This window comes from Schistocerca nitens, chromosome 9, assembly GCF_023898315.1.
Source record: "Schistocerca nitens isolate TAMUIC-IGC-003100 chromosome 9, iqSchNite1.1, whole genome shotgun sequence".
NCBI classification, from domain to species: domain Eukaryota; kingdom Metazoa; phylum Arthropoda; class Insecta; order Orthoptera; family Acrididae; genus Schistocerca; species Schistocerca nitens.
Window position 1 is genome coordinate 91,299,693 of NC_064622.1, and position 22,126 is coordinate 91,321,818.

A 22,126-nucleotide genomic window follows, 5' to 3' on the forward strand; every position below is an offset into this window, starting at 1 on the left:
AACATTCTCGTATAGGTGAGCTGAAATGCGATGCCGTTCTTGTGGGTATAAAGCAAGGTTAATGAGAGATTAATGTTTTTAGATTTATTTTAATGATCATTGATACTTATTACAATTTCGTGTGGTCCTTGAGCAGTATATCTATCACGGCTCTAGCTCACTTGGTTTTCTTTTGTGATTTCACAAGCCACACTTCCGTTTAGGGGACGTTGCTTTCGTGGGAAAGAGGAAATTGCACTATTGGCTGATAGAAATCTTTTTTTTTCTTTTTCAATTTTGACATCAAACAGCCAACTCAGCGCCTAAAAGTTCAAAGTGTTGGTGGTGGGAATAACTTTCATTAAAACGAAATAGCCACTGATAACACAGAGTTTCTTTTATCTAAAACGAAATAGGCCAGTCAGTATATATAGGTCGCCATGTTCAAAGCTGTCTATATTCTTTTACTTTATTCAAAAGTATTCCACTAACGTACCATATTTTTAAAAAAATAGTAAGCTCCTAAGCTTGTTCAGCTGAATTTTAAGCTATGTTCAAAGGATTTCTCTCAAAGAATGTTGACAACATCAAAAATATGTATGCATCCAAAATTCTGCTTCATTAGGATACTGCATCATCAGTAACAGCAATAACAGTTACATTCTGGTACAACTTATAGAACTTCCTACAGTAAAAATACGCAACTTTCTACAGTTCTGCTTGATCAGTAAGGTTATATTTGTATTGTGGCTTATCTCATTATCTACCAGTAATGGTGAGTTGAAACAGACATGTACAGTGTAATGTATTACAAGAAGAGATGGGGAAAGACCTAGACACAAATTATATCGTAACAGAATGGTGCATCTCTTTATATTTTTACGTTTATTATGTTTTTACGCGTAAAATAAAGTGAGAGATAGCTTCGACATGTGTCACAAGTCTTGCGACAGTTTATCCTGTAACACAATGACAACTTACAAATTTAATACACTTCCTTCTTTAGCACTTTTTAGAATATCGTGTACTGTAAAGATTACATAATTACAATTAGACTGAATTTTAGCGATATCTCCCCCAGATAAGCAAGTTTTGATACTGTGTGTACCCTAAGACTGAAATTCCAATGTACTGTATTGTTTTGACAACACTCTACAATGTGAACACAAATGCATCTGCTCAGCTCTCACCATCTGTGACTATAAGCTTACCATACTAGTACTATAATTTCGGGAAAATGTTCTGGTATATTTTGAAAACGAATACTACCGAATGTTCTCATACGCAACTTCCAATTCTGTAATTGAGTCCTTAATTCTATTATACAGAGCCATTGTGAATTTCAAGAAATAATCGATGCTTCTCGAACTTCCTCTCCAGTAGATATAAGTTCGTTATCGTGTTAATTATCGCGTACCGCTTTCACAGATAAAGAGAAGGCTAGTCTCTCTCTCAATTTATTCACATTAGGATTTGTTGGACAACATTTTTCAATCAAGAACATTACCTGCCTCATCATAATCATTTTCTCCCCCCTCCCCCATCTCGTCCTCTTCACCATCATACTCATCATAATCGTCCTCTTCATCATCATCATCATCATCATCATCATCATCAACATCATCATCTTCGTCGTAATCAACCTCCTCTTCTTCTTCTTCCCAACTACCTCCACCTTTTGCTGTCATACATATATTGTTTTCTGTGCTTTATTGTCTTTGTCTAGGTGTAACTTCTTCTTTCCCAATTTCTGTAGGAGTGGAGAAGAGGACTTAAATAGTTTTTGGAGCACTGAATCAGCTGTAACTTGCCTTTTTCCAGCAACCTCAGTTTCCTGTGGAAATTTCGTCGAGATCTCAACAAAACTTGGTGAGATATTTTGTATCCAAAATTGAGCGCTACTGGATTAAGGTCTGCAATTGAGTCTAATCTAATATTTCTTTAATATCTGTATTAACTAATGCTAAATATTGTTTTACATATGGAGTCATGGTGGTTCGAAATAGTTCTTAAGGGAAGTTGAAGTACATGCTTCTTCAATCATATGTATTTAAAAACGCTGTGGCTTCACGTGTATGCACATTTCTTTCTTATCTTAGGTTCGATTCATTTTCACTGTTCAAACTGGTTCGCAGTTTATTGTATTTTAAACCCTTCAGCAGCCTTTCTAATTGATAAACCTTAACAACAACTAGTTGTACTTGTTTCAGATCTTCCACTATATAGTTACCTTAGTCTCAGTTTGTTATAAAATGTTTATAAATTTTAAACAAATTTTTATGTATTCCCCCAAATGCACGCTTTTATTCAATAATTAAAAAGGATAATGTGCTTAAAACTCTTAAGAAAAAACAATACGATGAAAAGTATGGTTTAACTACAAGCCATGTAATCATTAGTATGTCAGCATTCACATAAAAAACAAAAACTGTCAAACTGACCTACAGAGAGTATGCAGGCTGTACTCAACATTGTCAATAATGGCCAGTTCACAAAGTGATCATCATCACCGCATTACAGTGTTGTATGGGGTAACTATGGTCAGTTTAGAGCATGATCATCATATCCCCTGGATACTATTTGGTGGGGCAATGATGGGCAACTGATTGTCGTAACCCCACTGTCGTAGTGACTACCATTACTCAAACTGCATGAGGATACTGTCGGGATAATGATGGTTAGCTGACATGGTGACTGCTATTACTCAGATTATAGTGAACACCACAGGACAGATGGCATATAAAATGGATAAAATTTAGGTAATCAAGGTAATTTGACACAATGACTGCTATTACTCCAATCATAGTGACCACAATTATGCCGAAGTTATAATAAATAGATGCTACTAGAGTAATGACGTTCAGTTGATATCTACGTCTAGATCTACATGGATAATCCGCAGATCACATTTAAGTGCATGGCAGACGGCTCATCAAATCACCTTCTCAATAATTTTCTATTATTCCAATCTCGAACACAGCGCGGAAAACACGAACACTTGCATTTTTCCGTGAGAGCTCTAATTTCCATTATTTTATTATTGTGATCGTTTCTCGCTATGTAGGCTGGTATCAACAAAATATTTTCACATTCGGAGGAGAAAGCTGATGATTGAAATTTCGTGAGAAAATCACGCAGCAACGAGAAATTCCTTTGTTTTAATTATGTCCACCCCAAATCCTGTATCATGTTCGTGTCAACTTCATCTCTATTCCTCGATAATACAAAACGTGCTGCATTTCTTTGAGCGTTCTCGATGTGCTTCGTGAACCCCATCTGGTAAGGATTCCGTACCACGCAGCAGTACTCCAAATGAGGACGCACAAGCGTAGTGTAGGCAGTCTCTTCAGTAGATCTGTTGCATGTTCTTTTATGCCGACAAAAAGCAGTGTTCGATTCACCCCCGCCACAGCGTTTCCTATGCGTTCTTTCCGTTTCAAGTTGTTTGTGATTGTATTTCTGTGGTGTGCGTACTGTAAGACCTTCGGTACACACACCATCAGATTATTTGACTTGTGACTCTAGCGAAGTAGGCGAGTGTCAGCAATATGTCTCGTGGTCTTATCGTGGCGTGTTTATCTTCTGCGTTAGGTCAGACGATAGAAATGCCACTTGCACGGGTAGAGTAGCAGATTGACGGTGACCAACTTTAAACAGAACTTGATTAATTTTCACACATATTTATTAAAATAATAAAAAGCATAAAATTACTCAACTTGATTCTGGATGCTATTTACAACTGACAATCTGAAATTCCTTTGGTCTTGGTACGTTAATCTTATTCTCACATATCTCTGATACTTGAAAAAGTGTCTATACATTTATCTTCATGGCTATGTACAGGAATATGGTCATCTTATTAGGTGCAGACTGAAACTTGACTACAGACTAATGCAGACTGGTGCAGACAAATGCAGATTAATGCAGACTACTGCAGATGACTAATTGGAGGTATGTATACTTGTTATAATATCTCGCGCGTTCAGGTATCACTGCGCGAGTGTGATCCGTGAGGAGAAAAGGTTCTACGTTAGCAGCAATCTCATTGGCTGCATTACATATGAATACGCGGATCGGCGGAAGCAGAATTTGGTCCGTCTCTAAGACAGCGCCATCTCGTAGTGCGGAGACGGACGAGCGCTACGCCTGCGCTGCTGTGCTTAGCGGGGCGCGCTCTAGTGGGAAAGTTGTGTACGCGCTCACTACGCGGAACAATGTACACAACAATGATGAACAGCAAAGGGCCTATGGGACTACCTTGGAGAACGGCGGCGATCATTTCCTTTTTACTGGATGACTTTCTGTCCGTTATTCCGAACTGTGGCCTGTGACAACAAATCACGATTCCAGTCACATAACTGAGACGATATTCCATAAGCACACAATCTGTTTACAAGCCGTGACAGCCATTTCCCTCAGGCATTAAAACTTTGTTTCTGTGAAGGCCCACAGCCCCTAAATTATTGATAAATACTCGAAAAAATTGAATCTGAGTTATTATTCAGGGTGTTACAAAAAGGTACGGCCAGACTTTCAGGAAACATTCCTCACACACAAGTAAAGAAAAGATGTTATGTGGACATGTGTCCGGAAACGCTTAATTTCCATGTTAGAACTCATTTTAGTTTCGTCCACCTACGCTCAATGGAGCACGTTATTATGATTTCATATGGGATACTCTACCTGTGCTGCTAGAACATGTTGCCTTTACAAGTACGACACAAAATGTGGTTCATGCACGATGGAGCTCCTTCACATTTCAGTCGAAGTGTTCGTACGCTTCTCAACAACAGATTCGGTGACCGATGGATTGGTAGAGGCGGACCAATTCCATGTCCTCCACGCTCTCCTGACCTCAACCCTCTTGACTTTCATTTATGGGGGCATTTGAAAGCTCTTGTCTACGCAACCCCGGTACCAGATGTAGAGACTCTTCGTGCTCGTATTGTGGACGGCTGTGATACAATATCCCATTTTCCAGGGCTGCATCAGCGCATCAGGGATTCCATGCGACGGAGGGTGGATGTATGTATCCTCGTTAACGGAGGACATTTTGAACATTTCCTGTAACAAAGTGTTTGAAGTCACGCTGGTACGTTCTGTTGCTGTGTGTTTCCATTCCATGATTAATGTGATTTGAAGAGAAGTAATAAAATGAGCTCTAACATGGAAAGTAAGCGTTCCCGGACACATGTCCACATAACATATTTTCTTTCTTTGTGTGTGAGGAATGTTTCCTGAAAGTTTGGCCGTACGTTTTTGTACCACCCTATATATACAACATAATGTATGTAAAATTACAGACTACAGTACGCCATGTTATCTTTTATAAATCCCTAAATCACGATTATCATCATAACTTCAGATGCATGGTGGGTACTGTTAGGGTAATTATGGTGACTGGCATTATCCCAGCAATGCTGACCATCGTTAGAATGAATTATGGTGGATATCATAGGTGTAATGCTAGACATTTGACATAGTGACAGCCATAACCCCAGTCATGCTGACTACCATTATCACAATTGCATCGTGGCTACTACTGGGGTAATGAGGCTCTGTTGATATACTGACTACCATTACTCCAGCCATGGTGGCCATAATTCTACCGGATGGTCAGTAACAGATAATGGAGAATGTCCAGCAATGAAACACTGTATCTGAAAGACTGTAGTTCTAAGTACTGTGGTATACGTGACATACTTCTCGATATAGAAGCATTTCTTTTCATCCAACTGTGTAATACAACAAGATAAAACCATTTTTTAAAATTAATAAAGAAAGTATTGTCAGGGGAAATCATGCATTGAGCATCCAAAAGTGGCACACTCAGTGACTACCTTTGAACATATTTCAACTATACTCGAAAATCTTGAATACGAGGTAGGATATGTACAAGATAATATATTTGGAAAACAATCGCTATCTTCAAGAATTTGATAGTCAATTTGGTAGTGTACTCACATATCTCGGGCAATTATTCATTCCTGCAGTACGATTCTCACACCTTGCGACTTTCATCTATTTGGCCGAACGAAAGATGCACTTAGCGGGAAGCTTTACGTGGGTGATAAGGAGGTTACAGATTCAGCAAGACGTTGACTTCGACATCGACCAGAAGCGAGGTACCAATAGGATACACGTGGCGCACGAGTAAAGTAGCAGAAGGCTATCGCATTAATAGGAATTTACATTGAAAAGTCGTGTTTTGTAAACAAAAGTGTGTGGTTTAATATATATGTTGCGTTACTTACTGAACGCTCCTCACACCTCCAGAAACACCGTAAAGGAGGCACCCAAGATTCTTGCGAGACTATTTCAGTATGTGGCTAACCTAGTTTATAGTGAAATTCTCTTTCAAATCCAATTACAGATTTACTGATGTAGGGGACTATAGCACAGACTGAGATAATGAGAAAGAGAAAATCAGACTAGGTAGAACGTTAGGTAAGACATTAACATTAGTTTCTCCTACCACTTGCCGTAAACAAATTACCTTATTAAAACTGAGAAGTAGGTTTCAGAAGTAACGTAACGAAAATACCTAATTTACTTCTTAATTTAAAGAGAGTTGGTGAGGTTAATTGTACGCACATCGTAATCCGGATTGGCAGTGCTTCTGAGAACACGTCCATTTTCTCTGACGGTCGCAGATACATCTGTTGCACTCAACTGTTGTCACACTCCCAGGTTTACATTCTGAAACAGGAAACCGACAAATCTAAAATTTATGCGAATTGCAAACAATCAGCGTCAGTTTTGTTGGGGATAATGAAATATTTTCTGCATCTGGTGGAAATCGCCTGCTATTACACTCAAATGCGAATAACAAATGTGAAGAAAAAGTCCTTTGCTTTCATGCAAACTGTGCACTACAACGCCCGGTTTTCCCTTGACATAACGCGTTGCAAAACTTTTCTATCAGATTCGTACATAAGAAAATTACTAACGAAAATATGAGTACTTTCATTTGCTATGTAGCAGTAAATTTTGTTTAGCTACCATTCCACGTCCTAGGTTTCTGGGTACTGTTTCAAAGATATTATTCATGACTTTTGGCGCAATGTGAAACGAAGAACGTACCAACACCAAAGAAATTAAGTAGTAGCTCGAAATATACGAAAATTTTATGGTCAAATCAATTGAAAAACGTCAAAGTATACATAATGAGATAATGCTATTTTGAGTAGGAGCTGTGAGGGTAGTGACGTCAACTTGTGGCGTTAGGAAAACATATTAATGGGATAGTAGGGACTCGAATGAAACCCATCCAGCTTCGTTCGTCCGCAAGATCCAGAGTCAATGTTGGAACTTTTTTGGCCCGCTACTCAGTAAATACAGTGCTATATAAGGTGACAGCTGAGAAATAATCGTGGATTTTCTAGTGAACAGAACATGGGTCTCTATTTGCTGGTAAACCACGGCATCCAAGTTTTCTGTCGGAAGAGGCAAATAACGTTTTAGTGAATTTGGTTCGGCCGATACTTTCATGATACTCTGCAGTTCACTGTAATGTGCCTGGCAGAAGTTAATTCCATTTTTTTCAGTTATTAGGGCTTCTTCCCACTCCATTCTCACATGCGGAGCGTGGCAAAAATGACTGCTGAAATGCCTCTTTACGTGCTGTAATTAATCTAATCTTGTCCTCACTAATCCTACGGAAGCTATACATAGGGCGTTGTAGTATGTTCCTAGATCTGTCATTTAAATGTGGTTCTTAAAATTTCGTTAGTAGACTATCCCTACATCTACATCTACATCTACATGGTTACTCTGCAATTCAAATGTAAGTGCCTGGCAGAGGGTTGATCGAACCATTTCATACTACTTCTCTACCATTCCACTCTCGAATGGCGTGTGGGAAAAAGGAACCCCTAAATCTTTTCGTTCGAGCTCTGATTTCTCTTATTTATTATGATGATTATTTCTCCCTACGTAGGTGGGTGTCAAAAAAATACTTTCGCATTTGGAAGAGAAAGGTGGTGATTGAAATTTCGTAAATAGATCTCGCCGCAAAGAAAATAGCCTTTGTTTCAGTGACTGCCACCCCAACTCGCGTAACATATCAGTGACACTCTCACCCCTACTGCGCGATGACACGAAACGAGCTGCCCTTCTTTGCACTTTTTCGATGTCCTCTGTCAATCCTACCTGGTAAGGATCCCACACCACGCAGCAATATTCGAGCAGAGGACGGACAAGTGTAATGTAGGATGTTCCCATAGTGGGTCTGTCGCACCCTCCAAGTGTTCTGCCAACAAAGCGCAGTCTTTGTTTCGCCTTCCCCACAATATTATTTATGTGGTCTTTCCAATTTAAGTTGCTCGTAATTGTAATTGCTCGGTATTTAGTCGAATTGACAGCCCTTAGGTCTGTGCGATTTGTCGCATACCCAAAATTTATCGCATTTCTTTTAGTACCCATGTGGATGACCTCGTACTTTTCCTTGTTTAGTGCCAATTGCCACTTTTTGCACCATACAGAAATTCCCTCCAGATCATTTTGTAATTGGAATTGATCGTCTGATGATTTTACTAAGACGGTAAATTACAGCGTCATCTGCCAACAATTTAGGGGGCTGCTCAGATTATCACCTAGATCATTTATATAAATCAGGAACAGCAGAGGGCCTATGACACTAACTTGCGGAACTCCAGATATCACTTCTGTTCCTCTCGATGATTTACCGTCTATCACTACTCACCTCTCTGAGAGGAAATCACGAATCCAGTCACACAACTGAGACGCTACTCCATATGCTGGCAATTTGATTAATAGGCTCTTATGAGCAACGGTATCAAAGGCTTCTAGAAATCTAGGAATATGGAATCGATCTGCGATCCCTTGTCGAGAGCACTCATTACTTCATGGGAATAAAGAGCTAGCTGTGTTGCACAAGAACGATATTTTTGGAATCCGTGTTGGTTATGTATCAATAAGTCATTTTCTTCAAGGTGATTCATAATGTTCGAGTACAGTATGTGCTCCAAAATCCTACTGCAAATTAAGGCCAGTGATATGGATCTGTAATTCAATGGGTTTCTTCTACACTCCTGGAAATGGAAAAAAGAACACATCGACACCGGTGTGTCAGACCCACCATACTTGCTCCGGACACTGCGAGAGGGCTGTACAAGCAATGATCACACGCACGGCACAGCGGACACACCAGGAACCGCGGTGTTGGCCGTCGAATGGCGCTAGCTGCGCAGCATTTGTGCACCGCCGCCGTCAGTGTCAGCCAGTTTGCCGTGGCATACGGAGCTCCATCGCAGTCTTTAACACTGGTAGCATGCCGCGACAGCGTGGACGTGAACCGTATGTGCAGCTGACGGACTTTGAGCGAGGGCGTATAGTGGGCATGCGGGAGGCCGGGTGGACGTACCGCCGAATTGCTCAACACGTGGGGCGTGAGGTCTCCACAGTACATCGATGTTGTCGCCAGTGGTCGGCGGAAGGTGCACGTGCCCGTCGACCTGGGACCGGACCGCAGCGACGCACGGATGCACGCCAAGACCGTAGGATCCTACGCAGTGCCGTAGGGGACCGCACCGCCACTTCCCAACAAATTAGGGACACTGTTGCTCCTGGGGTATCGGCGAGGACCATTCGCAACCGTCTCCATGAAGCTGGGCTACGGTCCCGCACACCGTTAGGCCGTCTTCCGCTCACGCCCCAACATCGTGCAGCCCGCCTCCAGTGGTGTCGCGACAGGCGTGAATGGAGGGACGAATGGAGACGTGTCGTCTTCAGCGATGAGAGTCGCTTCTGCCTTGGTGCCAATGATGGTCGTATGCGTGTTTGGCGCTGTGCAGGTGAGCGCCACAATCAGGACTGCATACGACCGAGGCACACAGGGCCAACACCCGGCATCATGGTGTGGGGAGCGATCACCTACACTGGCCGTACACCACTGGTGATCGTCGAGGGGACACTGAATAGTGGATGAAGCGTCGTCTCACGCGGTCTGCACGTCCAGCACGAACGCTGGTCCAACTGAGGCGCCAGGTGGAAATGGCATGGCAAGCCGTTCCACAGGACTACATACAGCATCTCTACGATCGTCTCCATGGGAGAATAGCAGCCTGCATTGCTGCGAAAGGTGGATATACACTGTACTAGTGCCGACATTGTGCATGCTCTGTTGCCTGTGTCTATGTGCCTGTGGTTCTGTCAGTGTGATCATGTGATGTATCTGACCCCAGGAATGTGTCAATAAAGTTTCCCCTTCCTGGGACAATGAATTAACGGTGTTGTTATTTCAATTTCCAGGAGTGTATTTCCTTTCTTGAATATTGGTGTGACCTGTGCTACTTTCCAGTCTTTAGGAGCAGACCTTTCGTCAAATGAGCGGTTGTATATGATTGCTAAGAAAGGTGCTATTGTGTCTGCATACTCTGAAAGGAACCTGATTGGCATACCGGAAGACTTGCCTTTCTTAAGTGATATGAGTTGTTTAGCAACACCTAAGATATGCACTTTTATGTCACTCATGCTAACAGCTGTTCTGGTTTCGAATACTAGAATATTTACTTCGTCTTCTTTCGTGAAGGAATTAAGGAAAACTGTATTTAGTAACTCCGCTTTAGCGGCATCATCATCGGTAACATTTCCATCGCTATCGCGCTGTGACTGTATTGACTGGTACTTTACATACTGATGTACTTTACATACGACCAGAATCTCTTTGGGTTTTCTACCATACTTTGTGACAGTGTTTCACTGTGGAAACTATTAAAAGCATCTCGCATTGACGTCCGCACTAAATTTCGAGCTTCCGTGAAACTTAGGCAGTCTTGGGGATTTTGCGTTCTTCTGAATTTGGCATGCTTTTTTCGTTGCCTTCTGCAACAGTGTTCTGACGTGTTTTGTGTACCATGGTGGATCAGTCCCATCTCTTTATTAGCTTATGCGGTGTGAAATGGTTCAAATGGCTCTGAGCACTATGGGACTCAACTGCTGAGGTTATTAGTCCCCTAGAACTTAGAACTAGTTAAACCTAACTAACCTAAGGACATCACAAACATCCATGCCCGAGGCAGGATTCGAACCTGCGACCGTAGCGGTCTTGCGGCTCCAGACTGCAGCGCCTTTAACCGCACGGCCACTTCGGCCGGCCTATGCGGTGTGAGTCTATCTATTGCTGTCGATACAGTATCTTTGAATTTGAGCTAAATCTGGTCTACACTTACATAATTAGCGTGAAAGAAATGGAGACTCTCTCTTAGGAAGGCATCAAGCGAAATTTTATCTGCTGTTTTAAATAGCTATATTTTGCGTTTATTTATAGTGGTTTTGGGTGATATGGTTTTGAGCCTCGCTACAATGACCTTGTGTTTACTAATCCCTATATTCGTCACGGCGCTCTGTATTAGATCAGGGTTATTTGTGGCTAAGAGGTCAAGTGTGTTTTCGCAACCATGTTCAATTCGTGTGGGCTCATGAGCTAACTGTTCAAAGTAATTCTCAGCGAAAGCATCCAGTACAGTTTCTGAAGATGTTTTCTGCCTACCGCCGGCTTTGAAGATGTATTTTCGCCAATAAATCGAGGGTAGATTGAAGTCTCCACCAATTATAGTTGTATGAGTGGGGTACTTATTTGTAATGAGATTCAAGTTTTCTTTGAACAGTTCAGCTATTGTATCATCTGAGTCGGGGGGTCGGTAGAAGGAGCCTATTATTATTTTGGTACGACTGTTGAGTACAACCTCTATCCATAGTAATTCGCAGGGACTATCTATTGCAACTTCCCTACGAGGTAAACTACTACCAACAGACACAAACACACCACCACCTACTTTGTTTAATCTATCCTGTCTGAACACGGTTTGCGCCTCTGTGAAAATTTCGGCAGCATTTATCTCCAGCTTTAGCCAACTTTCTGTTCCTATAACGATTTCAGCTTCAGTGCTCTCCACCAGCGCTTGAAACTCTGGTACTTTCCCAACACAGCTACAACAATTTACAACTACAATACCAACTGTTGCTTGGTCGATTCTCGTCGTTTCTTTGCTCTGTGCGCTTTGGAGCCCTTTTTGATCTTTCCCGAGACTGTCTAACGTAAATAACCGCCCAGTACACGCCACATAGCCCCTGCTACCCGTCTAGCCGCCTGCTCTCTGTAGTGGCCACCTGACCTATTTAGCGGAACCCGATACCCCACCACCCTATGGCGCAAGTCGAGGAATCTGCAGCCTACACGGTCGCAGAATCGTCTGAGCCTCTGATTCAGACCCTCCAGGTTTACAATCGGTCCTGTCTACGAGCTGCAGATGGTGAGCTCTGCCTTCATATCGCTAGCAAGACTGGCAGTCTTCTTCAACTCAGACAGCCGCCGGAAACCAGAGAGAATCTCTTCCGATCCATAGCGATACACGTCAATAGTGCCGACATGAGCCACCACCTGCAGTTGGCTGCACCCTGTACCCAACCATGGCATCCAGAAGCACCCTTTCCACATCTTGGATGACACTGCCAACTATGCACAGGGAGTGCACGTTGGCTTCCTTCCCGTCCTTAGCTGCCATATCCATAAGGGGCTCAATCACCCGTCTAGCATTGGAGCTCCCAATGACAAGCAATCCCACCCTCTGCGCTTGTCCGGACCTCTCAGGAAGACCAGCCACTGCCGCAACAGGTGAGGCCACCCTTGCTGGCTCAGGAGTACTTTCAGTGGGCAGTGCCGCAAACCTGTTACGGAGGCGTAAGGGTACAGCTTTACGGCCAGCACCAACTTTCGCCTTCCGCCCAGTGATTCGCGACCCCGCCACGGTTTGCCAATCACCGTCAGGCAAGTGTCGACCGGCAGGGACGCCCGAATCCGATGGCGCAGTGGCATTCCAGGCGATGCTGCAGGTTCCAGAGGCGCCAAAACGCTCGCCTTCGGTGTCCCAACGTCACCGCGGCCCAGGGCAACAGCATGGAGCCTGTCGACCACGGCCAACACAGCTTCCAGCTGTTTGCGGACGGTGGCCAGTTCCCCCTAAATCCGTACACAACAGGCGCAGTCCCTCTCCATCCGTAACATTTTTTTCTCCTCTCTTTTACCTCACAAGCCGTTCAGAAGAAACAAATGACTGACGACTACTCGAATTTACGCTACACGGGTACTAAAATGCGATGCTACAACTCTCAAATACTATAAGACGATCGAAATTTGTGATTTAAACTATGCAAGTACCCAAAAACACGCAAACAAATTAGGAAATAAGTTATGAAACAAATAAGTGAGCTAAGAGTACTACTTTCTGTTGGCTGCTGCTTATCCAACGACGGCAGGGAGCTCATTGGCCATCCCAGGATGGTTTGCGTCCATTTTCAAGTGTCTTCAGAATCTGCGTGACACACTCTTACAGATCAAAGAAACCTACGACTGATGAATTCTTCTCGGGCTGTCAGCCGCGTCGTGGAATCGTCTTGTCGCAACGTTTCGATGAGTTCCGTACCCATCATCTTCTGGCGAAGAAGATGATGATTACGAAACTCATCGAAACTTTGCGACAAGAAGACGCCACCAATCGGCTGTTAACCCGAGTAGAATTCATCACCGGAATACGCAGAGAAAGACTGCAATCGAAAAACCTACGACTGTTCGTACTTCCCCTATCTCCGCATGGTTTCGATATCCCTTGCCAGTACTATCTAGTACGCGTCCCACATACTTAAGCACTAATCTAGGGTGGATTGCAGAAGTTATTTGTTGACTGGTTCCATTTCCCTAGTCTCTACCAATGAGCCGAAGTCTCCCATTTACTTCGCTCTTTGATTGAACTACCTGATCGTCACATTTTATATCCCTACAAAGTATTACACTCAGGTGTTATCAGTAACGTTTGTCCTGTTTGCAGCAAGCGAGCATATTGTTGCAGCTAAGGTTGTTAACTACACACTAGTAATAAGGGCTCAAATATTGCCTGTGGACCTTTTTAACAAAATTATGTCAAACATAATGTCATTAAATAGCATACGTCATGAAAAATTATTGGAAAAACAGTCATTTTCGCCGTAGTTATTTCATTAATAAATCAATCGTTACAGCAAACTTCTTTCGGATGCGTATTCAGTTCGTTACAGAATAGATTGGAGCTTCGCCTTACTCGCTATCGGTTGCATTGCCTTCTGTGCTAGAACAGAATTCCAGTTGGTACTTGTCGTAGACGCAATCAAAATACTAATTCGCAGAACACTGCGTACATGTAATGAAAGCTACTGCCTTTCAGGCAGACGGATTTTTCAGAAGCTACAATGGTATGGTATCGATAGCTAGGATGCCACGGCGTAGCTGCCAGTTAAGTTGGCACTACGACAGACAACGACGACAGCGCCCTCTAGCAGGCGCTGTTCAGCTCTACGAGCACCACTGTAGTTTCAGCCCATTTGACCAAGAGCAGACGGCCGGGACACTTCGCTTCAGCTTCGCACCTCAGTGCAAAGTTGTGTATGCCCTGTATATATTCATGCACCAGTAAACTGAAGAACGTATTTTTATGGCTTCTTCCCTCTATTATTCTTTAGCAAGTCAGGAGCATTTTGAATTTTGTGAATCGTCAGGTTTTGGCAGCGCAAAGACTGTTCCATTAAGTTTAGGGTGTGCAGCCGCAAGAATTCTCCGTCTTCTTCTAATATTTCGGCTGTATAACGTTCAGCGATCTTCAGAGTGAGCCGCAAGACTGCCGCTCCAGTTTTTGTTTTTTCCTTTATTATAATTTTCATACCTAGACAGTTACATAGGTAGGCAGGCAGCAGCATCATACGCTGATCTTCAGCCTTCGATTTTCCTATGATAAAAAAACAGTAAGACGATACGGTAATAGTTAGAGTGACGGGTAAAAAACAGTAGACATACAAAAATAGACATACAAAAATACAAAACACAGAGCCATACACACTCGATGAAAATTACACTGAAACACGTTGGCACGGCGCACAAACACTGATGATTCGACGGCACAGGTGAACGGAGGAGAGTGACGGTGAACACTAACACAAACACGACGGCACACACACGAGAAACTGATGGCGATGATCTCCGGCGCGCGAATGTCCACGTAACGTGTGCGAGTCCGGGGACCTGCCAAGAGGGGAAGAGGGGTGAGGGGGAGGGAGAGGGGAGAGCAGAGATGCCAGTGGCAGAGGAGATGGGGGGAGAAGTAGAGGGACAGAGGCCTTGGCATGGATCGTCCGGAGGTGGGGGGTGCAGGAGAGGCGACGGTCGAGGGTGACACCAAGGTACTTAAGGGTGGGGGTGAGGGCGATAGGACGGCCATATATGGTGATGTAGACGTCGTGGAGGCGGAAGGAAGGAGTAGTTTTGCCTACTATGATCGCCTGGGATTTGGCAGGATTGACCTTAAGCAACAACTGGTTGCACCAAGCAGTGAACCGGTCAAGATAGGATTGGAGAAGGTGTTGGGAGCGCTGCAGGGTGGGGGCAAGGGCAGGGAAGACAGTGTCATCGGCGTACTGGAGAAGGTGAATGGGGGGGTGAAGGCGGCGGCATGTCCGCCGTATACAAGAGGTACAGAAGAGGGGAAAGGAGGGAACCCTGGGGCCCACCGGCGGAGGGGAAAAAGTTGTAGGAATCCGTGTTGTGGATGGTGACATAGGAAGGACAGTGGGAAAGAAAGGAGCCGATCAGACGGACGTAGTTAATAGGAAGGGCGAAGGTTAGGGGCTTGAAGAGGAGACCAGAATGCCACATGCGGTCATAGGCTCGTTCAAGGTCAAGGGAGAGGAAGATAGCGGAACAATGGGAATTAAGCTGTTTGGAGAGGAGATGAGTGAGGTGAAAGAGAAGGTCATCGGAAGAGAAGGACGGCCGAAAGCCACACTGGCTAATGGGAAGGAGGTGGTGCTGGCGGAGATGTTGGTGGATGCGTCAGATGAGATGGATTCCAGGACCTTGCTGAAGACTGAGGTAAGGCTGATGGGACGGTAGGAGGAGACAGTGGACGGCGGTTTACCGGGTTTAAGGAACATCAGTTTACGGGAGGTTTTCCACAGGTCAGGGTAGTAGCTGGTGGACAGGACTACACTGTTGAGCCTGGCCAGGGTGGAGAGGAAAGAGGCAGGAGCTTCACGAAGGTGGCGACAGGTGACACGGCCGTGACGAGGAGCGGTGTTGCATTTCGTGTGGAGTGTAGCAATGAGATCCTGTGTAGTGATAGGGGCATTGAGTCCCGTGTGTGCAATGTTGTCCAAGTACTGGAACCCAGGGGCGAGGGGAGGGACGGAAGTGTCAGTTCGATCGCAGACATCTGGGAAGAGGGAGTAATCGAACTGGGGTTCGTCAGGAATTGTAATGACATCGGAGAGGTAGGAAGCAAAGTGATTGGCCTTACTAATGGCGTCAGGGAATGGTTGGTTGGCATGAAGGAGAGGATAGTAGGGGGGGGGGGTTAGATCCGGTAAGGTGGCGGAAGGCTGACCAGTACTTGGACGAGTTGATAGGAAGGGTGGCGTTGAAGCAGGTGCATGTCTGTCGCCAGTCCCGGCGTTTCTTCGCCGCGAGCAAGTTACAGATGTGTCTCTGGAGTTGCTGGTGGCGTCCTAATGTGTCCGGGTCATGTGTGCGAAGGAAGGCACGGTAGAGACGGCGGGATTCCCGGAGGAGGAGGATGGCCTGTGGGGGTAAGGTAGGACGGTGGGGGTGGATGCGACAGAAGGGATGTGGGCTGCCACGGCCTCAGACAAGAACTGCTGGAGAAAGGAGGCAGCATGGGTAATATCGTCAGGGTGGTGGTAGGTAAAGGGATGGCCATCGACCTGAGTGGAGAGGGTATCCCAGTAGGCATTCCAGTCGGCACGGGAATAATTGTGGGCGTACTTTGGGGGAGGGTGATGATGGGGGTCGGGGCGAAGGAGACGACCATCTGAAACGTTGAGGGGGACAGGGAGATGGTCACTACCAATGGGGTCCAAGACATCTACCGTTATGCGGCCAAGGAGGTTGGGGGAGGAGAGGATGACACCGGGAGTGGATTTGGATTTGGGGCGGGTGTGCTGGGGAATGGGGACGAGGTTGCCTTGGAGGGTGGAGACGAACCAATGCCCCCGCCGTAACTGGGTGGCGGAACGACTATGGATGATGAGGTCGGCGGCGATCACGTAGGAAGAGAAGGTACGATCAGTGTGGGAGAGGAAGTCGAAAGGAATAGGGGTGTTAGGGCGGACATAGATGGTGGCGCAGGTGACAGTAAGGCCGGGGTAGAAGAGACTAAGTATCAGGTGTTCAGTGGGGTCGGGAAGGAGAGGTTGGAGCGGAACCGGGATCTAGTGGCGGTGACCAATGGCAACTCCGCCACACGCTATCGGGAAGGGATTATCAGAGCGGTGGAGAAGGTAGGGCGAAGTGTGGATGGTGTGGTGGGGTTGGAGGAAGGTTTCATTGAGTAGGGAGGCATCCACGCGGTGGGTGGCAAGGGTGTGCAGGAAGAGGTTCTTGTTGGCGGGAAGGGAGCGGATGTTGTTGAACTGGATATGGTGCTGTCGGGAGAAGGTGAAATGGGCCTGGTTGTGGGAGTAGGTGGCATACATTTTTAGGTGAAAGACGGAACGGGCGGTGAGGGATATCTGTTGGAGGGTGTGAGAGCGCTGGAATTGGTCGACATTTTGCTGTACAATGGTGAGGAACCCAATGATGGCTCAAATGGCTCTGAGCACTATGGGACTTAATATCTATGGTCATCAGTACCCTAGAACTTAGAACTACTTAAACCTAACTAACCTAAGGACAGCACACAACACCCAGCGATCACGAGGCAGAGAAAATCCCTGACCCTGCCGGGAATCGAACCCGGGAACCCGGGCGTGGGAAGCGAGAACGCTACCGCACGACCACGAGATGCGGGCGAACCCAATGATGTCCTCAGCGGTGGGAGTGGGACGAAGGGAATTGCCAGGAGGGGTGGCGGCGTCCAGAGGGCGGCAGGGACAGTGAGTTCAGGTGTGGCCGGAGGGGGTCAGGCGTTACATTTTTGGGAGTAGGTGGGATGCGGTAGATTGTAGGTATTACAGGAGGGAGGGGACTGAAGGTTAGGGCACTGCCGGAGGAAGTGCACTTGTTTACAATGCGGGCAGGTGGGGGCCTCGCGGAACTCAGCTGTTGTATGCGCGTTGTAGTGCAGACACCTCTGGTAGCGGAGGGACTGAGGAGGGGAACGGGAGGGGTCAACCTTGTATCTGGTGGAAGAGGGGGGCACCCGCCTTCAGAAGGCGGTTAATGGAGGGGGCGTCCTCTGAGAAAACCCGCATAAGGCGAGTGGGGCCGGCAGAGTTAAAGATGCGGCGGACCGCCCGGCCGCTCCAGTGCTCGCTTCGTCCCTTTATACTCGCGTACCGCGGCGGCGGAGACGTGCACAATGCGCGAGTTAATCTATGACTCTGCATTCGATCTGTGTTGGCCTGTCGATATATCGTTGTGAGCTGCACTGCGACGACGTCTTTGTGAGTTTATTGCATTAAGTGCCGGATTGCATGATTTATCAAGGTTGAAACCACTATCTCTATTAATTAAATTCGACGTCAAGCCAATCTCAATTGCCTCCTTCACTATCGAGTCCCAAAAAGATGATGTAGTTGCCAGAATTTCGACGTTGTCATACAACCTACTGTGACCAGTGTCAATATAATGCTCAGCCACTGCCGACTTGTTAGGCAATGTGTGATAAATCTGCCCTCAACATGAATCAATGGGTGTAAAAAAAAGAAAAGACAGAAAGAACGCAGGAAGGATTTGAACCGATGAAACGAAAGTGGTAGCTTTGAAGCTTAGCGGCATTTCCATGCTCATTTGCTCACAACCGCGGCGTCTCTGTGGATATGGAGGTACCTCAACATCGATTTGAAAAATCGCTAGCCAGGTTCCCAACTTGGAGGTAATTACCCCATGAGGGTTAAAATGAAATTTTCTGAGGGGTAAATACTAAACGATTCCGTACTGGTTCAGTGACGAAACTAAATTATTTTCAAAATATCATTATTGTTATCACAATTTTGTAAGACTCTAATATTGATTATATGAGTTGCGAGTAATTACTTTTTGTCAGTTAATAAGGTTAATGCGGTGTCAGTTACAGGTTACTCACAAAGACCACAAACTACACACGTATGTTGTCCTTTGTCCTGTACATCGCTGAAGTTGAAAGTGATAGGCACATGTATCAAATGGTAAATATCTCAAGAAAAGTCTCCTCCAAGTTGTAGGTAGTACCTGTGGTAGTCCAAAAATTGCTTCATTACTTACTTTGAAACATATATGTGATTTTATTAATAGCAAAACACAGTAATAGCTGCATAAGCGCTACTATAGTGCTGTGAACAGTATTATTATTATCATTTTTATTATTAGTATTACTATAAGTGACAATGGTCAGACACAAAACATTAACAACTTAAAGTCTTCCAGTTTCTGCCAGTTCAGAAGTAAGTGATTTACGAACAGGAAGTTACAGAGCACAATGGAGAGGAGTATCTCTCTGTGGATACTTAGCTTTATTATCTGAAAAGGAGATGTGGATAGCACTTGGGATGCACTACGAATCACTCCCTCGTTCGCTCTAACACACACACACACACACACAAGCACACACACACACACACACACACAGACTAAATATTATTCATCTTTCATCATTTCAAAAAGAAAAGTGTTCCAAGAAAAGTCTTTCATTCTTCATGTTAGTTAGGTACTAAAGTTGACATGCGTGATTTACAGGTGTGGTAGTCCCTTTCTGAGCTGTGCTCAGCCAGAAACCGAATGGTAAGCAGCAACGTTCCAAGTGCGGGGATAAAGTTGCGTACTTGCCCAGCGAGGAAAGATGGTGGCTTCATTGAATTAATACATGGAGAAAGTAAGATATTCATGGAAAATACATAAAATTCCTTGCAGTCATGCTACGAGACAACTAGACGCAACAAAAATCACAGGGAAGTGAAAAGCTCATTGCAAGTTGAACCTTGCTTATAAACACGTCATTGAAGAAATTATTCACATTTACGCTTACTGGTACTGTAACTTACAGATTGTAAGAATACAGCCTGTCCTCAAACTTACACTTGTGCTACATCAGATGAAAGAGGATGAAGTAGGCAATCATGAATTTTTTTTACTTTTGATCCAAAACAAAATGATAATTAATTATAAATAATTAATTCAATCACATACAAAAAACTATGGATTTCTCCACATGAATGCACATGGCGAGATAGGCATGAGTATCCCAGTCCATGATCCAACTAATTCACACCTCTATCAGTTATATTTTATATTCTATTTGTGGTGTGTAATTTGACAAGGACCTCGTGCAGTGCCGAATGTGGCGATACGTTTATGAAGGTAGGTAGAATTGCAAAATTAATTTACAAACATTTTATTATGACATAGCTAATTTAATGAAAGTTTTTATTACACGTTCTAGCATGCATATACATGCACATTACGTTAAAAAAAATGATAATGGACATTTTATAGACATGTATTTTAAGTATAGTAATGGTCACATGACCAACTGCATAAAGACTTGCAGAAGCGAGCCTGTAGTCTTTTGGTTGATGTTTGGATGAGTTCTGAGGTTCTGACAGCCAGACATGGACAAGACAGCGTTCATGCTACTTTTGTTTTGTGGTCGTGAGCTTGAAAACCTAGAAATATGGATTCCTTTCAACAGTTTCGAGGATGTGAGCTATCTACTTCGAATTCCGTTGGGATTTAAAGTTTTAAAATGGCTGCCAGTAATTCCATCCCCTGCCACCGCATGAACGTTAATGTTATTTATCTGTCTCTTCACAGCTTTGAACTTCAATATTTTGCTGCATTTTTATTACTCAACATTTTCAAAACATTATAATTAGGCAATTGCTTTTGATTTTAAAATTTTTAAAAAATACTATTTCAATGGATTCCTTTACGGGATTTAATACATATTTTAAAATTTTCAGTTAAATTGAATCCAAAAATTTAAGTCCAAGTAGTAAGGGTAAATTTCCACTATGGATGTCGTACTATACCTATAGATTCAAGGACCTTACTTACACATCAAAATCTGTTTAAAATGTATGTTGTGAATAAAAGTTAACAAAAACGAATGAAACCTGCCTTTTTTTTTAAAAAAAATTGTGCTAATCATACAGGTTGCTAGTACACAATACAGAACATGCATTGATTTGCTAAGAGTGTGACAAAAGGTAATTTTCACGTTATGAAACCTTCTTACATGTCAGCATTTCTTCAAAACGTGTGTTGTTAACATGTGTCATTAACAATTAACGCATTTTTTTAGGGTGTGCATAAAGTAAACCCCTCACATCCCTTGCTAATCTGTTACAGAAAAGCGTTGGTATTGCTACAGTTAATAATTAATCAACTTTAGATTTCGTTGTAATAATACTGAGTGTCTCCAGTAACAAATTTTTAATATTTCCTGCTTATTTAATAAATTAATTAACAGAGTTTCGCCCTCATTATGCATAGGCTACCTTCTGCAAATACTCCGCATCCACTACATCACTACAGCTTGCACTACTAGTTTAAATATTTTTCAGTTGCATTATTAATTTTATGTCAGATCAAGGTCCACATGCATTTTTTGTGTTAATTTCAAATAAACGGATGATCTTAATCGCATAAAACGTGGTTTAGGCAACATCATTGTAGAACAGAAGCTTATTTAAACGTTTGAACCTCATTTCAATTATCTCTTTATTGCATATACTGTTTTGTTTTGCTGACATGTCTGCGCTAGGAAAATGTCTAACGAATCTTAACTGCTTGAGGATATGGGCTGAAACACAACGGAGAAAAGCCATTCCCATATTCTTCAGTGAGCCTTGTCATAGTCTTAAGTCATGCAATGCCCACTCTAGCTATAGCTAAATTTGAATCGGTTAGGAATTGAGTAACTGAGGTAGCGAGCTATTTTGCAGTAGGATACCTGAGGTAGGAAGGGAAGCGCCCCATCCAGCTGTAGGAAAAAAAAGGAATGTGCCACAGACTTTTAGGAAAGAAACTAAGTGTAGATCGGTGTCAAAAGAGAACAGGAAGAAAAAAGTCTTGCTGCCAGGTTGCACCTATGGGGTGGGGACAGGGGTATATGTTAGATGGTATGAGACAAAATAGGAACAGGGTACGAGGACATACGTATTCTGGAGC

General features: G+C 43.9%; 1 protein-coding gene across 1 annotated transcript in view; it reads right to left on the reverse strand.

Annotated features, from left to right (window-relative positions):
* Positions 1–1,469: 1,469 nt before the first annotated feature.
* LOC126204033 (nucleolin-like) overlaps positions 1,470–22,126 on the reverse strand; it is a 111,492-nt gene continuing 90,835 nt past the window's right edge. Inside the window, exon 2 of the mRNA XM_049938459.1 lies at positions 1,470–1,660. Within this exon, the coding sequence (XP_049794416.1) occupies positions 1,470–1,660 (191 nt within the window). The remainder of the gene's footprint in view (positions 1,661–22,126) is intronic.